Source organism: Amphiura filiformis, chromosome 17, assembly GCF_039555335.1.
Source record: "Amphiura filiformis chromosome 17, Afil_fr2py, whole genome shotgun sequence".
Classification (NCBI taxonomy): domain Eukaryota; kingdom Metazoa; phylum Echinodermata; class Ophiuroidea; order Amphilepidida; family Amphiuridae; genus Amphiura; species Amphiura filiformis.
In genome coordinates, this window is record NC_092644.1 from 57257703 (window position 1) to 57274929 (window position 17227).

Genomic DNA, 17227 nt, shown 5'->3' on the forward strand with positions numbered 1-17227 from the left:
TGTGTTCTAATGTATTATATAATGAAGCCGCCCCCTAATTTGCATATTTGCATAATTAATTAGCATTTATGCAAATTCGCTCATTAATTATGCAAATATGCAAATTAGAGGGCGGCTTCACTATATAATACATTAGAACATATTAGAAACACTTTGACCAAGTTTCAGGGCAAAAGTATGGAAAATAAAAGTACCCTGAACATTTATGCATTGATTTTTAGCAAAATATTGGCAAAAATTACATATTAATGAGCCCTTGCAGTCCTTTTAGCTCATTAACTATATTGATTATTGACAAAAACAATAGGATACAAAGAACATATAAATTGATGTATTATGGAAACCGTATGTCCGATTTGCTCCAAACAAAAGGCATATTGATCAGTGTACTTTACCCTACTTAATTAATCTGTTTAAAACATGCTCAAAGCATTTCCTAATTTCTAGAAAATGCATCCAATACCACCTTAAGAGGGAAGCTCTGTCAAACGGGATCCTGCACCGAAGACGTACAATTACGCATTGGGAAAGCCATAGGGACTGTTCAAAAACTCCACAAGATATGGAGCGCCAAAGACATACAGAGAAGCACTAAGATCGAGCTCTACAAAGTACTTACTCCCTCGATATTGCTGTATGGAGCGAAAACATGGACTCTAAAGAAAGAAGATGAAAACAGACTTTCAACATTTGAAATGATGTGCCTTCGTAAAAAAAGTGTCACGTCTCGACAGGATCAGAAACACCACCATTCGCAAAACCCTTGACATGGAATTTACCATCCCTGACTGAATATCAACAAAAAGACTCCGATACTTCGGCCATGTCCAGATTTTCCCAAATTAGCACTTGAGGCACATATCCATGGCAAACGCCCAAGAGGGAGACCCCCAAAAAGATGAAGTGACTGCCTGAAGGCCGACTGTAGCAAAGTAAATATCATCTCTTTGGTCGAAGCTAGCAGGCTAGCTCAAGACAGAAGGAAGTGGCAGGACATCATGAACCAGATGGCACCACTCAACCCCAAGTTGGAGCGAACGCCATAGGTCAAGGTCAAGGTCAGTGGATGAAGGTTTTTTTTTCTCCCCCTTCATGGTCAGGTTTTTTGCAGCAGTGCTGCATTAATTCTGAATTGGCTGGGTGTTACTATACTGAAATTTTCGAATGTGAAAGGCATTTTGTACCACTGAAGTTTTTCGTACACATCGATAGCTTTATTAATATAAAGATTGACTTTTGTAGAATTTTGGTTGTGTATCCATTGATTTTATATGTGATTTCATTGAAAGAAGTGTTTTTTTATGCAATGATTTTCAACAACACACTCAACCTGGGCTCCTTGCATGAGGAATATTAGCTACAAGCATTAGCTGAGCATGCGTCCTGTCAATTTCTACTCTCACACCCCTGATTTAGCATAGGGATTGGGCTCGTTTGCATATGCATGAGTTCGTTGAGTTGGTCGTAGCGTCCTTGGAGATAGTACATTTCTAGTAAAATGGTATAGATGAGTTTATAGTCAAAATGCGTGATGTATTTTAGCAGTTTAAACGTAGGCCTATGTTTTTGTAAATGTGCATAATTTCCAATCACGTCGCAGATGGCAACTATCACAGCACAAGTAATAATTTATCCTAGTGTATTGCCCCGGTAGAATACCTTGCATATGCCATAGACAAATTTTGATAACTTGGTTGGTAGACAGAGATGACGTCAGTGGTACTGATTTTGGTTTAGATCTGAAACCATATTATACCTCAGGTTTAGATTGAGAAAGTATAGGCCTACATATCAAGTAATTATCTGGTGGGAATTGTTTTATTGTTGTATTAATTGTGGTATACTGAACCCGACAACCACATTTGAAGAAAATAATTATAACTATGATTAATTTTATCATGGGCTATATTTTTGCCGGCGGAGGAATATGGATTTAGCCTGGGGAGTTAGCTTTCAAAAACTGTATCACGTGTCATTACATGTGGATGGGATGGGTGAAGTTTCGTGTTACCAAAGTATGGTGTGTTACCATTACAACAACAACTTACTTATTTACATAGTAATTCCAATCACAGCGTGCTGATCTGTCTAAAGTAATAAACAAAGGTTGTTCAGTCGCACAGTAACAGTGCATGCACGTCATTAGAGGCGCTGTAGTTTAATATGGATATGCAAACGAGATGGCCGGTGACCGTGACTCAACTGTAAATGATTATTCTTCGGGACACCTTGACGGATTTTCCCGCAATTGACACACCGTGCTGTAAGCATGGTAAAGTGAACCTGTAAAATGTACCAAATGCAGTTTTTGATATTGCGGTACATGTCAGCTATTTTATGCAATTTTCGGCCGTTGTTTCGGCCTACAGTTTGTTTAGGACTTCTTTGTTGTGGACCATACTATTTTGTTTTTACGAAAGTGATAATTTCTCCATCATTTTGTTTCAAGTTGCTTTATTTATTACTAAATAGCCTATTCGGTCTGGGTATTAAATTGATAGGCCTAATGGCGCAGTGTAAAGGACCATGCGGTTATAAGTTGAGACTCCCAAAAGACTGACGGCGTGACAGTTTTCTTGAACAAATGAAATGATAATGATATTTTCAAAATGAATACCTACACCCCTCATAGGGGTCTATGTAAAACAGTCAATTATCAGAATTGCAAGTGTAGTCTAAAAGTGACAAAGAGATATTGTATTCTCTGGTTTGGAATGAGTATTTATGACTGAAAGCAGTTTAAGCAGCTAATTAGCACTAATTAAACCTTTTGAATAAATAATTAGGTCTGTTAATGAAGTAAATTTTGATCACCCTGTATACATAGAAGCAAACATCGCACCCAAAATAAAGTATATTTCTGGTTGGCTTTTTCAATTCAAGCTCTGTTTGATTTTGTGGTCCTCAGATTGAGAAAATATTCCTGAAAAGAAAAATATACCACATATTCCTTAAAAAGTTCATTTTTACACACTGTATATCGTCTAGTACACCCTGAATATTGATTTCGAATTTTGGTCAGTTTAATCTCTGTTCTTAATGCTTTCCAGAAATAGGCCTACCTGTAATTGGTTCATAAAATGATATAACTATTCATCGCAAAATTGAAAACAATGGCCATACCCGATGTCAGTCAATGGTATATCCAAACCACAATATGAACCTGAAGACTCGTCATCAGACTTAGACACTATCCATGCTATCAATGAGGAATTGCTATTACCCCATACCACAGTATTATGTTTATAATCATTCCTAGGCCTTATTAAAGGCTCAAATGCATACAACTTTTTAACTCATTTATGTTAAGTACAAACTTGAGAATAATTATGTTCTTCATTTTAAGTAAATGTCATCATATGTTATTAAGTATACCAAGAAATGAACTAAGTACTCAGCATATAAATTAATTTGTGCCCTCATTGTTGTTTTTAAGACAAAATAAAATAAAGGAAACAAACATCATTCTCCTTTTTACAGTGTCGTTTCTAAAAGCTCATTTTTAAGCCAAAGGTCCTCTCAGTGAATGTGAAATCCAACATTTTTTCTTCATTCACTGCGCCGTCTTTTTTAAAGACATTTCTTGTTTCTGTTACCTGCGGGTAAACCAGCAGGTAAACCACCACAACCACACATATGATACTGAACTGCAACTGATCAACTGCATGTATGATACCCTATCTGTTCACAGATCCTATAGCCTGCCAAGGTCCGTGTGCTAGTGAAGAGAACCAGCAAAACATTTTGTTTTCCTAAAATATATACCTATTTTACTTTAACATGCAAAATCAACACAACATTTCTGTTGTTGGTATCTTTATTTGACATGACCATTTGATCATTTTTTCAGCAATTTTTTACAAGTTTCCATTTTGTTCATAAATTACTAATAGAAATAACAAAAAAATGAAATCAAGTAATACCGTGCTGGGATGCCGTTGTAACCCAGCCGTGCCGGGCAACCCAGCACAAAAAGTCAATGTCAAATTTGTCTACGGTGATTAGTTTGGGAGTTATAAGGTCGAATAGGTCAAATGTCAAAAAATTTCATACACAGAGGTCAAAATAATAAGAAAAAATGATCCGATTTCATCAAATTACTCAAATAAACATCAATTTTTTTGTTTACGTTAAGGGTGTCAAATAAGTTAATCAGTTTCAAAAGTACTGAAAGTGCCTTTCGAACTAATTCACAACCAACTATTCACCTATTGGGTTGTAGGCAACTCATGTGGGCAATATGCAACCGGGCACTCATATTTTTGGGCCTTATTTAGCATAATATTATCATCATAATCATAGGAACAGGGGTGTAGCCAGCTTTCTTGGTCGGGGGGGGCGGGCATAAAACAATTTCCGTGGGAAATACACACATACCAGGGTTTTTGGAGAGACTGTACATGTAAATATTTCAGAATGTTGGTCTTTCTCCTGCTTCGTTTCTGTTATACAACCTTGTTTTAGGCATACATGATGGTGGGAAAAGATATAAAAAGGTCCCTTTCTTTGGAGGGTGTTTTTGTTTTGAGCGGTGGGTTGATGAAGGTAAAACCGAGCTGTGTCCTTCGGCCTCGCTACTTGGTCTAATCGAGATTTTTGTTTTTCTGTAATGGATGTTACGAGTACCGCAAATCTGGATTCATTAAGGCCAGTGGCGTAGCCAGTGGGGGCCAGTGGCCCCACTCATCAGTGCCGTCGGTTCATCTTAGGCTGTCTGTAAACGACGGGCCTTTGCTAAAAAAAATCGGGGGTCAACAATATTCAATTTTGTGTGTATATGTTGAAGAAACATGTCGTTCAAATACTTCAAATCTTGGATTTGACCCTTCCTTTTTGGCTGTTTACGTTAGCACATTGAAGGATATTGATATATAAACGTAAAAACGCTGTGAAATTTTTTGGTAAAATTTAGTCCTATCCCCCCAATCTTGGATATGACCCTTCCTTTTTGACGTAAAAACGCTGTGAATTATTTTTGGAAAATTAGGTCCTAACCAACCAACCCCTCCCTCCCCTCCCCACTTTTTAGATTTTTGAGGACCGCACTGGCCAAGTTGTGCCCCCCCCCCCTGTTCCGAAAACCTGGCTACGTAACTGATTAAGGCTATCAATTCCTTTAAGGACTTTTAAGTATTCGTTCTAGTGAGTGTAAACTTGATCTTCTTCACTATCTATGACCTCATGCAATAATTATACCATTCGTTTCTTTAAGAATCCTAATTGCTTTTGTAATTGCAGTGGAACCGTCACTGAAAATGTCGACGCCGATGTGTTGGTTAGCAGCACTGGACGGATGAGCCGTTATTTTTTCTTGAAGATCACAACCGTCTGTAATATGGACTTTAAATTCTTCCCGTACGACAAACAGGTTTGTTCACTCAAATTTAGTTCTTGGCATCACAATGGCTTCGTTATAAACCCTACCCAATCAGTGTCCACTGTAGATTTATCTTCATTTTATCCGTCCACCGATTTTAAACTAGTCCAAGCAATCGCGACTCGACATGTACTAAAGTACGAATGTTGTCCGGAACCTTTCATAGACATCACGTACCGGCTACATCTTGAGCGTGTATCAAGTGCATACAGTGTCAAGCTTGTCCTACCAGCAGCCCTCACTGGATTCCTCATCTTAGCAACATTTCTACTGCCTCCTGCTTCCTATGAGAAGATCACACTTTGTGGGTTCATCTTCATCGCGCTTTTGCTTCAGTTGATCTATCTTCATGACATCGTGCCGGCAAGTGGCGATACCATTTTAGGAGACTACTTTGCTTTTGCGCTTTTTGTCGATTTCTTTGCTACCATAAGTGCCGTAGTGTCTTACCACATGCATGCTAGATCAGCTTCTACAAAGAAGTCTTCTAACGTGATGGAAATAGACGATGGTGACTTGAAGCCGGAATTAGAACACAATGTGAGTTCATTAAAGTATGCTTTTTAAAGAGGTCATAACGACATAAAGTGGTCACTGCCCCTATATGCCCGTTTCCTTGGTAACTTCAGTACAATACAAACTGCTTGCCTTTGTATTTTTGAAGCTTAACAATCAAGTTGTTTCAAATTTCCTATTATTATTTTTACTTTATAAAATCTGAAAATTGAGCTTTCATATTACTCCTCAACCACTCGACGTTCCACTCGAGGTCGACGTGCGATGCACAAACTGAGTGAAATTGGGTCATGTTTTAGTTATTGACCCCTGCATAACTCATGGGGTCGTTTGGGTCATTTGGGGTTCATTTGATCAAACTAGCGCTTGAAAACATGCACATTTGAAATCCGCACATCGAACGCCCATTTTCAATTCAAAGACGTAAAGGTATAAAGACTAATTATCTCCGCATGCGCACATTTGTTGATCATTTTCTTCCCTAAGGTGGGTTGGACAGTACTTGAAAAGAAGAAGCACGGTAAAAATTAGCTGATTCTCGAATTGAAATTCTTAATGGTCTAGATTTATATGAAAAGAAATAAAAAGATTGTTGTGGCGATATATTTATATATATTTATATATATTTATAAAAAATTGAAGATAAAGATTATCTAAAACTAAACCCATTCCCGACAAATTAACCAAACGACAGCAGTATTTCATAACATAACTTAATAAGTATTGTTTTATTTTTCAACAGCGCAAGAGAAAATTTCTTCAATACGTGGATTTTATTTGCTTCGCCGTCTTCGGAATTGTATTCGTCGTTGGACTGGCCATCATCTTAGGTCGTCGTGGATAAGAATTGCAGACAGTACGTCATTCCGAGGATTTGGCCGTTATATTCTGACAACAATCACTATTATACTCAGGAGGAAATGGAAACGATGTTACGGAGAGAGGACACTACCTTCAGTATTTTGAGATGGCCCTATATTAAAGGGATATATATAGCTCGAACAAGTTTAACTCCATTGAAAGAAAATAATTAATTCATTACAAGTTGATACTGGTTGCAATTTTGTTGATAAAATTCTGGCTCATCGGAATGTCCTTCTGATATCAAATCAATTTGAATTTTTTGAATTCGCAATATAATACACATTTATTTCAAATGATTAGAAATTGATATTTTTGAAATTGAACAGTCCTCGAAGTAAATTTTACAAATCTAATGATATGTACTTAAAGTGTATGTAGCTGGGATGAAAAGCCGTCCATCATATAAAATTTTGTGACCTTTCGTATTGAAGATATAGATTTCCCCCAAACACCAACAAATGTAGGTATTTTTGCGACAAAATGTATATCGCCAATATAAAAGGTCAGAATATTCAATTAATGGTCGGCTTTTCATCCCAGCTACATACACTTTAAGTGCATATCATTAGATTTATAAAAGTTCATTTCGAGGACTGTTAAATATCAAAAATATAACAATATATCAAATGTTAATAATTTGCCATAAAATTGATATTAAATCGTGAATTTAAAAAAAATCTAAATTATTTGGATATTCCTCGTTTTCAGAATGCGAAGTAGTGATGAGATTTTATTAAGGGTTTTGGGTTGGTGTACAGCATTGTAATTATATTGGAATTGTTTATGTACTGATTTAGATGCTATTGTAAATGTATTACTACAATACAGGCCATTACCAATCACATTTATAAGAATTGTAGTGGTAAGACGATACAATACGATACGATACGATAAACAGAATTTATATAGCACCTTAGCATAAGTATGAACAAAGCGCTTTAGAATTATCTTAGAAGTACAACTTACACTACATCTTAGGCTACAATAAAATGTACAACATAAATAAAACTAGTGGCAAATGGTGGTCATAGACCACAAACCTAGCGTGTTGTGGAGGTATCTGACCCCTGCAAAATGTTCCAAAAATGTTCCCCTGGTTATGAGGTTTGTTGTCACCGAGTTTGAGTCCCGTACTCCTTACAGATGTCCAGATAATGACATTCTAAGATTTGGCCTCAGTTGACCTTTGACCTGACCCCTGCAAAGTGTTCCAAAATGTTCCCCTTGGCATTAAGCCCCGTACCCCTTACAGATGTACAGAAAATGCAACTGCAAGATTTTACCCCCGTAATGACCTTTGACCCCAATTCTGCGTGCAAGTGATGGGCGCTGGGTAAAGTTTGAGCCCCATACTTCTTACAGATATCCAGAAAATAAAATTAAAAGGTTTGACCCCAGATAACCTTTGACCTGACCCCGGCAAAATTTTCCAAAATGTTCCCTTGGTAACTGGATCACGCACCCTTTGGAATTGGTAGTACATGCCATAGACGTGTTGCGTTCATTTCGATCGTGGAACTCAAAAGCGTGATCCAGTTGACATAGTGATAATCAGATTACCACTTCACTGGCGAATAGGACTGGACTATAGATGAGTTGACCTCATTGTTTATCAACAAAGGTAAGGGACTGGTATAACGATATGCTTCAGCGAACTGCATACAACCACTGCACTGTTCAATACATTAGAATATATTAGAAACACTTTGACCAAGTTTCAAGACAAAAGCATGCAAAATAAAAGTACCCTCATTTAAGGGCTTCTCCAATCATTTTAGCTCATTAACTTTATTTATTACTGATAAAAACAATAAGATTGAAAGAAAATATAAATTGATGTATTATGAAAACCGTATGTAAAACATGCTTCTCACTTTTTAGGTGACGCTAAAAACACTCATTCTATTCCTTTTCAGAGGTTCAATGTTCAATGTTGATTAGAAGTATATAAATAAATGAAACCAAAAATTCTTGGTACTCACCTTAAAAATGATTGGTTCAAGATTTGCTGTTACAATTGGAAACCAACTCCGCTGGTTCCAATATCGTCTTCTTAATATAATTTTATGTATCAATATTCCTTTAGTTTAAATTAGTAAAGCGGATGAATCTTAATGTATTTGTTTTGTAAAAGAGCAAATAAGAGTAAAACCCATATATAATGAGAATGTGATTAAACCACAGTGATTGTACCCATAGGTATTAAGAAAGAGTTTGAAAGTTGGGTTAATTCTATTCTGAATACAAACATTAAACAAACAAAAGATATGGTTCAGCATAAACATTATGTGTATAATAATACTCATTTAGTTCTGAAATTTTGAATCTATATATAAAAGTAGAGCAAAGGAAGAGAATCCTTGCTTTATTTACCAGATGGTAAAGATGGAAATAATTAAAAAAAAATCATAATATCAGAGACCAATTTTGTTATGTTGTCGTCTATTAACCGTAGAAGTAGTGCTGTGACAGGATTAATTACCATAGCAATTGGTTTACACTATTTTCAATATATTGCCCTGCACTAGACAACGCCGTACAGTGATAAAGAATTACATTGTAATTTTGATTTAAACTTTTGATCCAAACACAAGGAAATAATTCCTACCTCGGAATTTTCAGATGGTACTCCATCTTTCATCAGCGAGTGAGTGACTGTATCAGGTCGTGACCTGATAACAGACTCGTAGACTCCTGAAAGCTTGAACCGGCCCCCGTCTTTGTTGAGAGATGGTTGGTTGGCTTTGATGTGAACTGCTTCTTTGACTCCACGTTGGAACCACCTGCTGTCTCTGTCAAGTATGCGGACTTTATCCAAGTCCACAAAATGTCCCGGAGACTCGATGTGAATGTGGTTTGAGACCTCTGATGCTGTACTACTGGGTCTCCTGTGTTCATTGAAACGTGTTTTCAGAGAGCGTTCAGTTTCGCCAATATAGGCTTATTTGCACTGTCCGGTACCGGTAACAGTTTTGCCCTGGCAAGGGATGTAATATACCGGACCTGTAATGTCCTTCTTATCTGTCTTGTCCTTGGGTGACACGAGGATTTGTCTAACTGTGCGGGTCGGTTTAAAGAAAACGCTAACACCGTAGTTGCTAAAAGTCCTTCTAATGGCTTCAGAAGTGCTTTTGATATAGGGGAGAACTACGTGACCTTTATTTGGGCGTTTATCGCCCACGTCGCTCGTTTTGTGAGTTTTTGGTTCTGTAGCTTTATCCAGAGCCCATTTGGGGTATCCGCATTTCACTAAAGCATTGTTCACATGTGCTTTCTCGTCTTCGCGATCCTGGAGGTTAGTGACCACGGTGTCGGCCCTATGGTACAAAGTTCGGATGACTCCAAGTTTGTGATCAATGGGGTGATTAGACGAGAAATTGAGATATTGATCGGTGTGTGTGCTTTTGCGGTAAATGGTGACTTTGATGGATCTGTCAGGTTGGATTACGGTGTCTAGAAAAGCAAGCGAGTCGTTTTCCTCTCCTTCGGTGGTGAATTTGATGTCCTTGTCCAGCGAATTTAGATGGTCGGTAAATTCTTGCGAGTGACACTTCTTAAGTTTGCAAGGGGTGTCATCTACATAGCGAAACCACCACAGAGGGGGGTGGGGTGCTGTCGCAATAGCTCTCTGTTCAAGGTCTTCCATGTAAATGTCGCACAGTATCGGAGAAAGCGGAAGGCCCATGGCCGCACCGTGTAACTGTTCATAATAGTCTCCATTGTAAATAAAATACTGTTTCAGACAGGTTTCACAGAGTCTAACTATCTGGTCAGGTGTTAATTCAGTTCTATCACCGAGGGCGCTATCTTGTTCTAGGCGAGAACGTACAATCCGAAGTGCTTTGTCCACAGGGACAGATGTAAATAAGGCACTGACGTCATACGATCTCAACTCCTCATCCTCCTCTACTCTTTGATCTTGGATAAGTTCAACAAATTGCTGCGAGTTAGAAATATGATGTTTGGTTTTTCCGACAAGAGGTGACAAAATGTCCGCGACTAATTTGGAACAGTTATAAGTGATGGAACCAATGCAGCTGACAATTGGGCGCAATGGAGTGTTCAATTTATGCACCTTGGGTAGTCCATAAAACTTAGGGGAATTTTCAGCAGTTGGGTACAACTTCCGATACTCGACCCTGTTTATGGCACCGTCATTTTCAATGTCCTGCAGTACCGACACAAGATTTTTCTTTTATCTGGAGGTAGGCTCACGTTTTCCTAACTTTTTGTATGTGTTGGTATCCCCAAGCAAAGCTTCACACTTTTGGTGATATTCAGTGGTGTCCAAAATCACACATAAACGGCCTTTATCGGCAGGTAAAATACGAATGGATTGATCTTTTCTTAGGTCCTGAAGCGCTTTCCTTTCGTCTTTGCTAATGTTCGAATCAATTTTCTTGGGTTTACTTACGAGATTCACAACTTTGGAACGCAATTCATTCGCTTGAGTCTCGGGTAAATTCCGACATGCAGACTCTGTAGCTGTAATAAATTCCACTATCGGAACTTCATCCTCAGTGACAGCGAAATTCAAACCGCGAGCAAGAACATGCAATTCTGGATCACTCAGAATACGTTGAGAACAGTTCTTAACCCATTTGGAGATGCAATCCGCGGCAATATTGTTGTTAAATTTGCGTTTATCCTGTTGTTCTTTCTTTTCCACGAGACGAGTAAATTTACGCTGTTGACGTTGTTTACATGTATCGTGCTCTTTGACCTCTGATTTCGTCACACGTTGTTTCACTTCCGCTTTGTCGTCAGCTGATAATGGACTCGCGCGAAATATTAAATCACCAAGGCGATCCTTTTCGTTGTCCAAATGCTTTAATTTCTGAACAACTTGACCAATGCTGACGTTCAAAAGCGAGCGTTCGGCCCTTCTCAAAATATTATCGGCCTTAGATCCTATCACGGAACTTGACAGATGTAAGCTTACCGGCGTGATGTTATGATGATTACAGTGCAGTGAGAAACGTAGATGGTTCCGGTACCGCGATTGTTTTATACCGGTTTTCTCAAGGAGTCTGATGTTTTTCAGGCAATCCTTGCCATAATCATTACGCAAACGTTTATGAAAGTTCATCTGTGTTGGTATAAATCCTCGGAATTTTCAGATGGTATGAAAGCTTTCAGGAGTCTACGAGGTCAAAGGTCAAAAAAATCACGACCTGATACAGTCACTCACTCGCTGATGAAAGATGGAGTACCATCTGAAAATTCCGAGGTAGGAATTATTTCCTTGTGTTTGGATCAAAAGTTTAAATAAAAATCATGATTTATACCAACACAGATGAACTTTCATGAACGAATTACATTGTAATTCTACAGAACTTTCACACCATGCTGATCACCCGTACCTGTAAGATTAGTGTCTTTGAAAAGAGCGGTATATCGTAGTCAATCTATCATTGCGCACTGCATCCTGCTAATAGTGCAGGGCAACACATGTAATCATGTTACATCACTGCTTGTACGGCGAATTGTATTGTGACTGTATATTGCAGCGTATGTACTGTATTATGATTTAGCAATGTGATGTAATTATGATGGTGACATGTCATGTGACTCCTACATGTAGATTAATTCAATAAAGATATTAAAGGGAAAAAAGACAATGACTCACCCTGTATAGCATGACATTTCATAATAACCTCTATTTGGAGCAAAGTGAGCACAGACAAGTTCCCAGGTTCAAATTTCAAGCCAGTGTGCAGCTTAGCCTAGATATATAGACGAGTCAAATTACGTTTGGAGCTAGACAAAATTGGAACATCAATGTTTTTTCTCTAAAACACATCCACAACAACATATCCAAAAAGGAAATAAAGGGAATAGGGGAACATTTTTTAATTGGCATAAAACAAAAATAGCCGCTTATGCAAATTTCAAAACTGGTCGATTCTGGGTAAAACCATACCAATAATTATATGCCTCTCATTATTAGGATTCAGAAAAAGTATAGTTTGACTTATCTCCGATGTACAGTTCTCAAGTTATATGCATAAAGGTCAAATTTTGGTTTCCTCCTTTTAACAAAAAAACAATTAAAAAATTACAAATATTCCGATTTTTGGGTGTTTAGAATCACTAGCAAGCAAAAACATTGGTGCTCTAATTTTGTTAGGGGGACCCATTATTTTACTTATATTGACTAGTCTAATAGGGTTATTTACATCATTTCTGTCTCTTTTATCAAGTAGCCATGGTCACGCCTTCTTCGTCACGTGGTTGTCTAATGTCCCATAACAAACATACACCGTAGACCAATTTCTTTTTTCAATAAGGAGCTGGATGTGTGTGGGGGGCAAATTTTGAAAATGGCCCGCCAATTGATGCTTGTCCCCTCACGGCTTGCCAAAAAACATTGCCTCCCTCTCGAAAAATTACTTGCCCTCTTGCGGCCTGCCCAAAAATTCTTCCGCCCCTTTGCACATGTCAAATCTTTTGGAACCCAAATTACAAATTTTAAATGGTATAGATAATATATTGTGAGCATAGCGCACACCGACATCGCCTGGTTAATAATTACATTGTACAGCAGAGACACTAAAATGAATACTAAAATAAAAGTGAATGTGCTAAGCACGATTTGATATTCAGGTGATAAATCTTTGGATACCGGGGTAGAAAATGATGAATATCTCCCGTAATTTTTTTGTTCTAAAGAAACCATATTTATTTCCTTGCACTTGAACATATGTGTTGAAAGGATATGATAGTCGTTAAATTGCGTATTAAAAAAGAAGCGTGCGTCTTGAGCTCAAAAACTGACCAAAATTCTGATTTTATATGTGCCGAACTATAGCGCAGCGTAGGCTAGCTGCACTTTCTCGTGGAGGCAGTCTAAAAGCAGATGACCCCATGGCGTATACATGCTCACTCACACACAGAGAGGTCAATTACCAGGCTATTGTCAGTAGCCTTAGTCGGATGTCCCTCTGCTCATTATGCGTCTTAAAACTATTAAACAGGTCGGAACAAAATGGCCATGCGTGGCTGTGGATTCAACCTACCATGGCGATTTCTGCCATGAAGATATCGGGCCGATGACACTGTGTAGCGGGCATGAAATTCTCTGCATTACTAGTACATTTCCGTACTATTTTCTTAAACCTTTTTAAACGTTTTATTTAAAGGGTTAGGATGCGCCAAATAAAGTTTTTGCCCGCCCTCTCGCCCTGCCAAAAATTGCTAAAGCCTGCTTTATAGACTTGAGATCCGCACAACCACACGTTAGTTGGTACAAGATTTGTGCGGTAACTGTTCCTCACTATAAACAGCAAGAATTTCTGTATACATAAAAGGATATCGTACACAATGTACTCAAAACTCAATTATTCACTTTAACACGCTGTATGATCTCATTGCATGTTCAGTAGCGGGGCCATGGGGGTGTGGGGGAAAATGCCCCCAGCCACAACTCTTGCCCCCTGTTCCCCCAGTAAAATCCAAAATTACCAACATTTCCACTTTTTCTAACAATTTTGCACATTATTTGTTGATTTTGCCCCACTGAAATTCACTTTGGCCCCCAGTTCCCCGCCTGAAAAAAATTCCTGGCGCCACCACTGTGCATGTGCGCAAGTGGTTTGGTCGATATAAAGGCATTAAAAACTTCGGTCGAAGTTTTGCCACAAGTTAAAAAAAATAACGGTTAGTTCATGAAAAAGAAGAAGTGAAATTTAGCAAAACGCGACGAGGTTTATTTGCCCGTAAGAGAGCTCTATTGTTCCGCTATTGTATCCGCTATAGTATCCTCTATTGTATTCTATTCATAAAAGCTACTGCAAGAATCGCGGCAATCCCTGATATTGCTGATGTCTACCGCCGGCGTTTCGCATTTATTAACAATCAAAATTATCCCATACTCTTACATTTATAGTCTTATTCTCACCTTTTATATAATATTCAGAAATTGCAATTCGGAAAACTACTAACTTTTCAAGTGAAAATATATATTCCATCGAAAATATATCAGACTTAATTGTATACATAGAAATCTATTATACCCAACCCATAAGTGCCCAATGCACCCAAATATCCCCGCAAATATCTCATACACGATTTTATTCATTCATTTTGGGCTTTAAACACTCAGAAGTCGTCCAAAATGGCAACATCATCAGCATGATCAAACCCTCTATGACTTGTTCACAAGTTGATGCTTTACAAATTACCCTCACTTGACCAAACACGCATAATACATGATCGAAACACCCAGCAGAGTTTTACATAAGATTATGTGGCTTGTCTTAACGATTCAAAAGATGCCACTTTCTTACCCACTGACACTAGCTAATTTGCATGGCAGAAATCTATAGTGCGGACACTCTTCAGTCGCAAACCAACAAAATTCGTGCTATTTTGGCGTTCTTGCAAAAGAAATCTCGTGAATCGAGTGCCCTCTCAACAATATCCCTAGATGTTTGCCAATAATGACACACTCTAGAAACGCCAACATAAATCACCTAACAGCTTCATTTTAAGAATTATTTCAGTATCCAAATCAATAGGAACAGAAAGAGTATGGTCTACACATTCCAGAAAAATGTTTTATTTGTTTCTTCCGCCATTCTATATTTCCCTAAAATTATCACATTTTTTCTCCAAAATCCTATGTAAATAATTCTCCACGCTACGCAGAGATTATGTGCGATAAATCATACAAATTTGCCACAATTTTACATCACTTTAGACAGTATTGCAATATCTTGATGATTTTTAGGCATTTTGAACGGGAACTTGAGTATTTTCAGAAATCAAATATCGCGCCAAGGGGATGACACTCTTATTCACGCATTCATTTACAACGCAAACTTGTATCGAATCCCGGTGGTTTGCGACCAATGAAATGTCCGCACCCCTGGATTTATTAATCCCTGGTATGAATTATGTATTAGATTTGTCAAGGCAATAACCACGATATTGCACTTGCAATAGAATCCCGCTGAGTTCAATGAACTGCGCCCTGAAACCGATGGAGAAGTGCCCCATAAAGAAGCTATCCCATTGACCTCTATTAACAGGTCAGTGAGCTCTCCATACACAAATGAACAAGTACAATAGGACAAGGCCAGCACCTATTACCTGCTTAGTAACATGTTATTTTGAAGTCTTGAAGATTAGTAATCGTCTGTGCATATGAACTGCGCATTTATGATGCAAAATATTAGTTCTATATAATATAAAATTACAAATACTGGTATTATGATATACAAAACGACTAATAAAATCATGTCATCATGGCGTCGCGCGTCATGTCAAAGGTTCATTATATCCCGTATGTTTGTCTAAATTCATATATATATATTTGAAAACAATTTCTACACCAATTTAATATGTACTCAGGTGGAACCTTGCTTTTTTTTAATTTTCATTTCTTTTTATGTAACAAATTCAGGTTTTTCCATTACGCGGGGCCGCCGGGCAATACAAATTTAATGCTAACATTGAATGAACGCAGAATCAAGAATGGGCGTTTCTAGTACATACAGCGTCTGACTCTACCTGAGGACCTAGTGGCTCTCCATACACACATGAACAAATACAATGACGGGTCGCCATTGCTCTCCATACACAAATGATCAAATACAATGGCGAGTCCGACTGCCATGCAAATGAGCCAAATGAGCAGGCCCTCTCAAGGGTCTGCTCTGTGATACCACACTGATCATACTGATCTTTATGTTATTACAGCGAGGCCCACATACAATGTTCAACACAAAGTGAACGATGTTATAACTTGGAGGGCTAACAAACCAACACCGCCAAATTCGACTGACGTGTGTACAACGTGGGATGCTATGAGGAAATTGAATACTCGTTGTCTGATCATGCATGTGTGTTTATGGTTCAGATAGCGGTTAGCGGTTTATTGAATACACTCTATGTAAAGTCATCAATATGTCGTTTCCAGTCCTTGGCTGAACTATTGGGTTCAGCTATTAATTTTTTTAATAATTCTGTTACCCCATAGCATTAAAAACTAGTATTTTGATAATTAAAATAGCTGGATGCGGTATGCAGCTGACTGGGGTGGTTACGGGTCGTTAAAACCACTAGAACCACAAACCGCGAAATATGGATATCCAACTAGTTTGCCCGCAGGGCTACAAAAGAACCGCTAACCGCGAAATATGGATATCCAACTAGTTTACCCTCGGAGCTTCAAAAACCACTCACCCCGAAATATGGATATCCAACTAGTTTGCCCCACAGGGCTACAAAGCACCATTAACCGCGAAATATGGATATCCAACTAGTTCACCTCGCATGGCTACAAAGAACCACTTAGCGCGCAATATTTTTTTACCTCAAAAAAGAATTAATATCTACCAAAAACGTTTCAAAACGTAAAAAGCGGCCAAAGTTTAAAAAATCTTTCCTGTGTGGCTTTTCACCCTTTTTAAAACTTGGTCCCATTTAGTAAAGTAGTATTAACATGAAGAATGAGTCCTAATTTTT

The 17227-nt window shown here is 38.1% G+C and overlaps 2 protein-coding genes across 3 annotated transcripts in view; one reads left to right on the plus strand and one right to left on the minus strand.

The window, feature by feature from the left end:
* LOC140138033 (acetylcholine receptor subunit alpha-type unc-63-like) overlaps window positions 1-11901 on the plus strand; it is a 36879-nt gene extending 24978 nt beyond the window's left edge. Inside the window, exons 5-6 of one of the 2 annotated variants that reach the window (XM_072159872.1) lie at window positions 5239-5917; window positions 6636-11901. In XM_072159872.1, coding sequence (XP_072015973.1) covers window positions 5239-5917; window positions 6636-6737 — 781 coding nt within the window. In that variant the 3' untranslated portion in view covers window positions 6738-11901. The remainder of the gene's footprint in view (window positions 1-5238; window positions 5918-6635) is intronic. The other variant, XM_072159873.1, reaches the window with a different exon arrangement.
* LOC140137318 (uncharacterized) lies at window positions 9699-11846 on the minus strand. The gene is made up of 2 exons (XM_072158960.1): window positions 11172-11846; window positions 9699-10697 (listed from the first exon to the last, which is right to left on the minus strand). The coding sequence occupies exons 1-2, from the start codon at window positions 11844-11846 to the stop codon at window positions 9699-9701; spliced, it is 1674 nt and encodes a 557-aa protein (XP_072015061.1).
* Window positions 11902-17227: the final 5326 nt, after the last annotated feature.

Coding starts and splice junctions, on each gene's coding strand:
- LOC140137318 (XM_072158960.1), bottom strand. CDS start 11,846: ATGAACTTTCATAAACGTTTGCGTAATGATTATGGCAAGGATTGCCTG. Junction 10,698..11,171: donor GTTCCAAAGTTGTGAATCTC/GTAAGTAAACCC, acceptor TCTAACTCGCAG/CAATTTGTTGAACTTATCCA.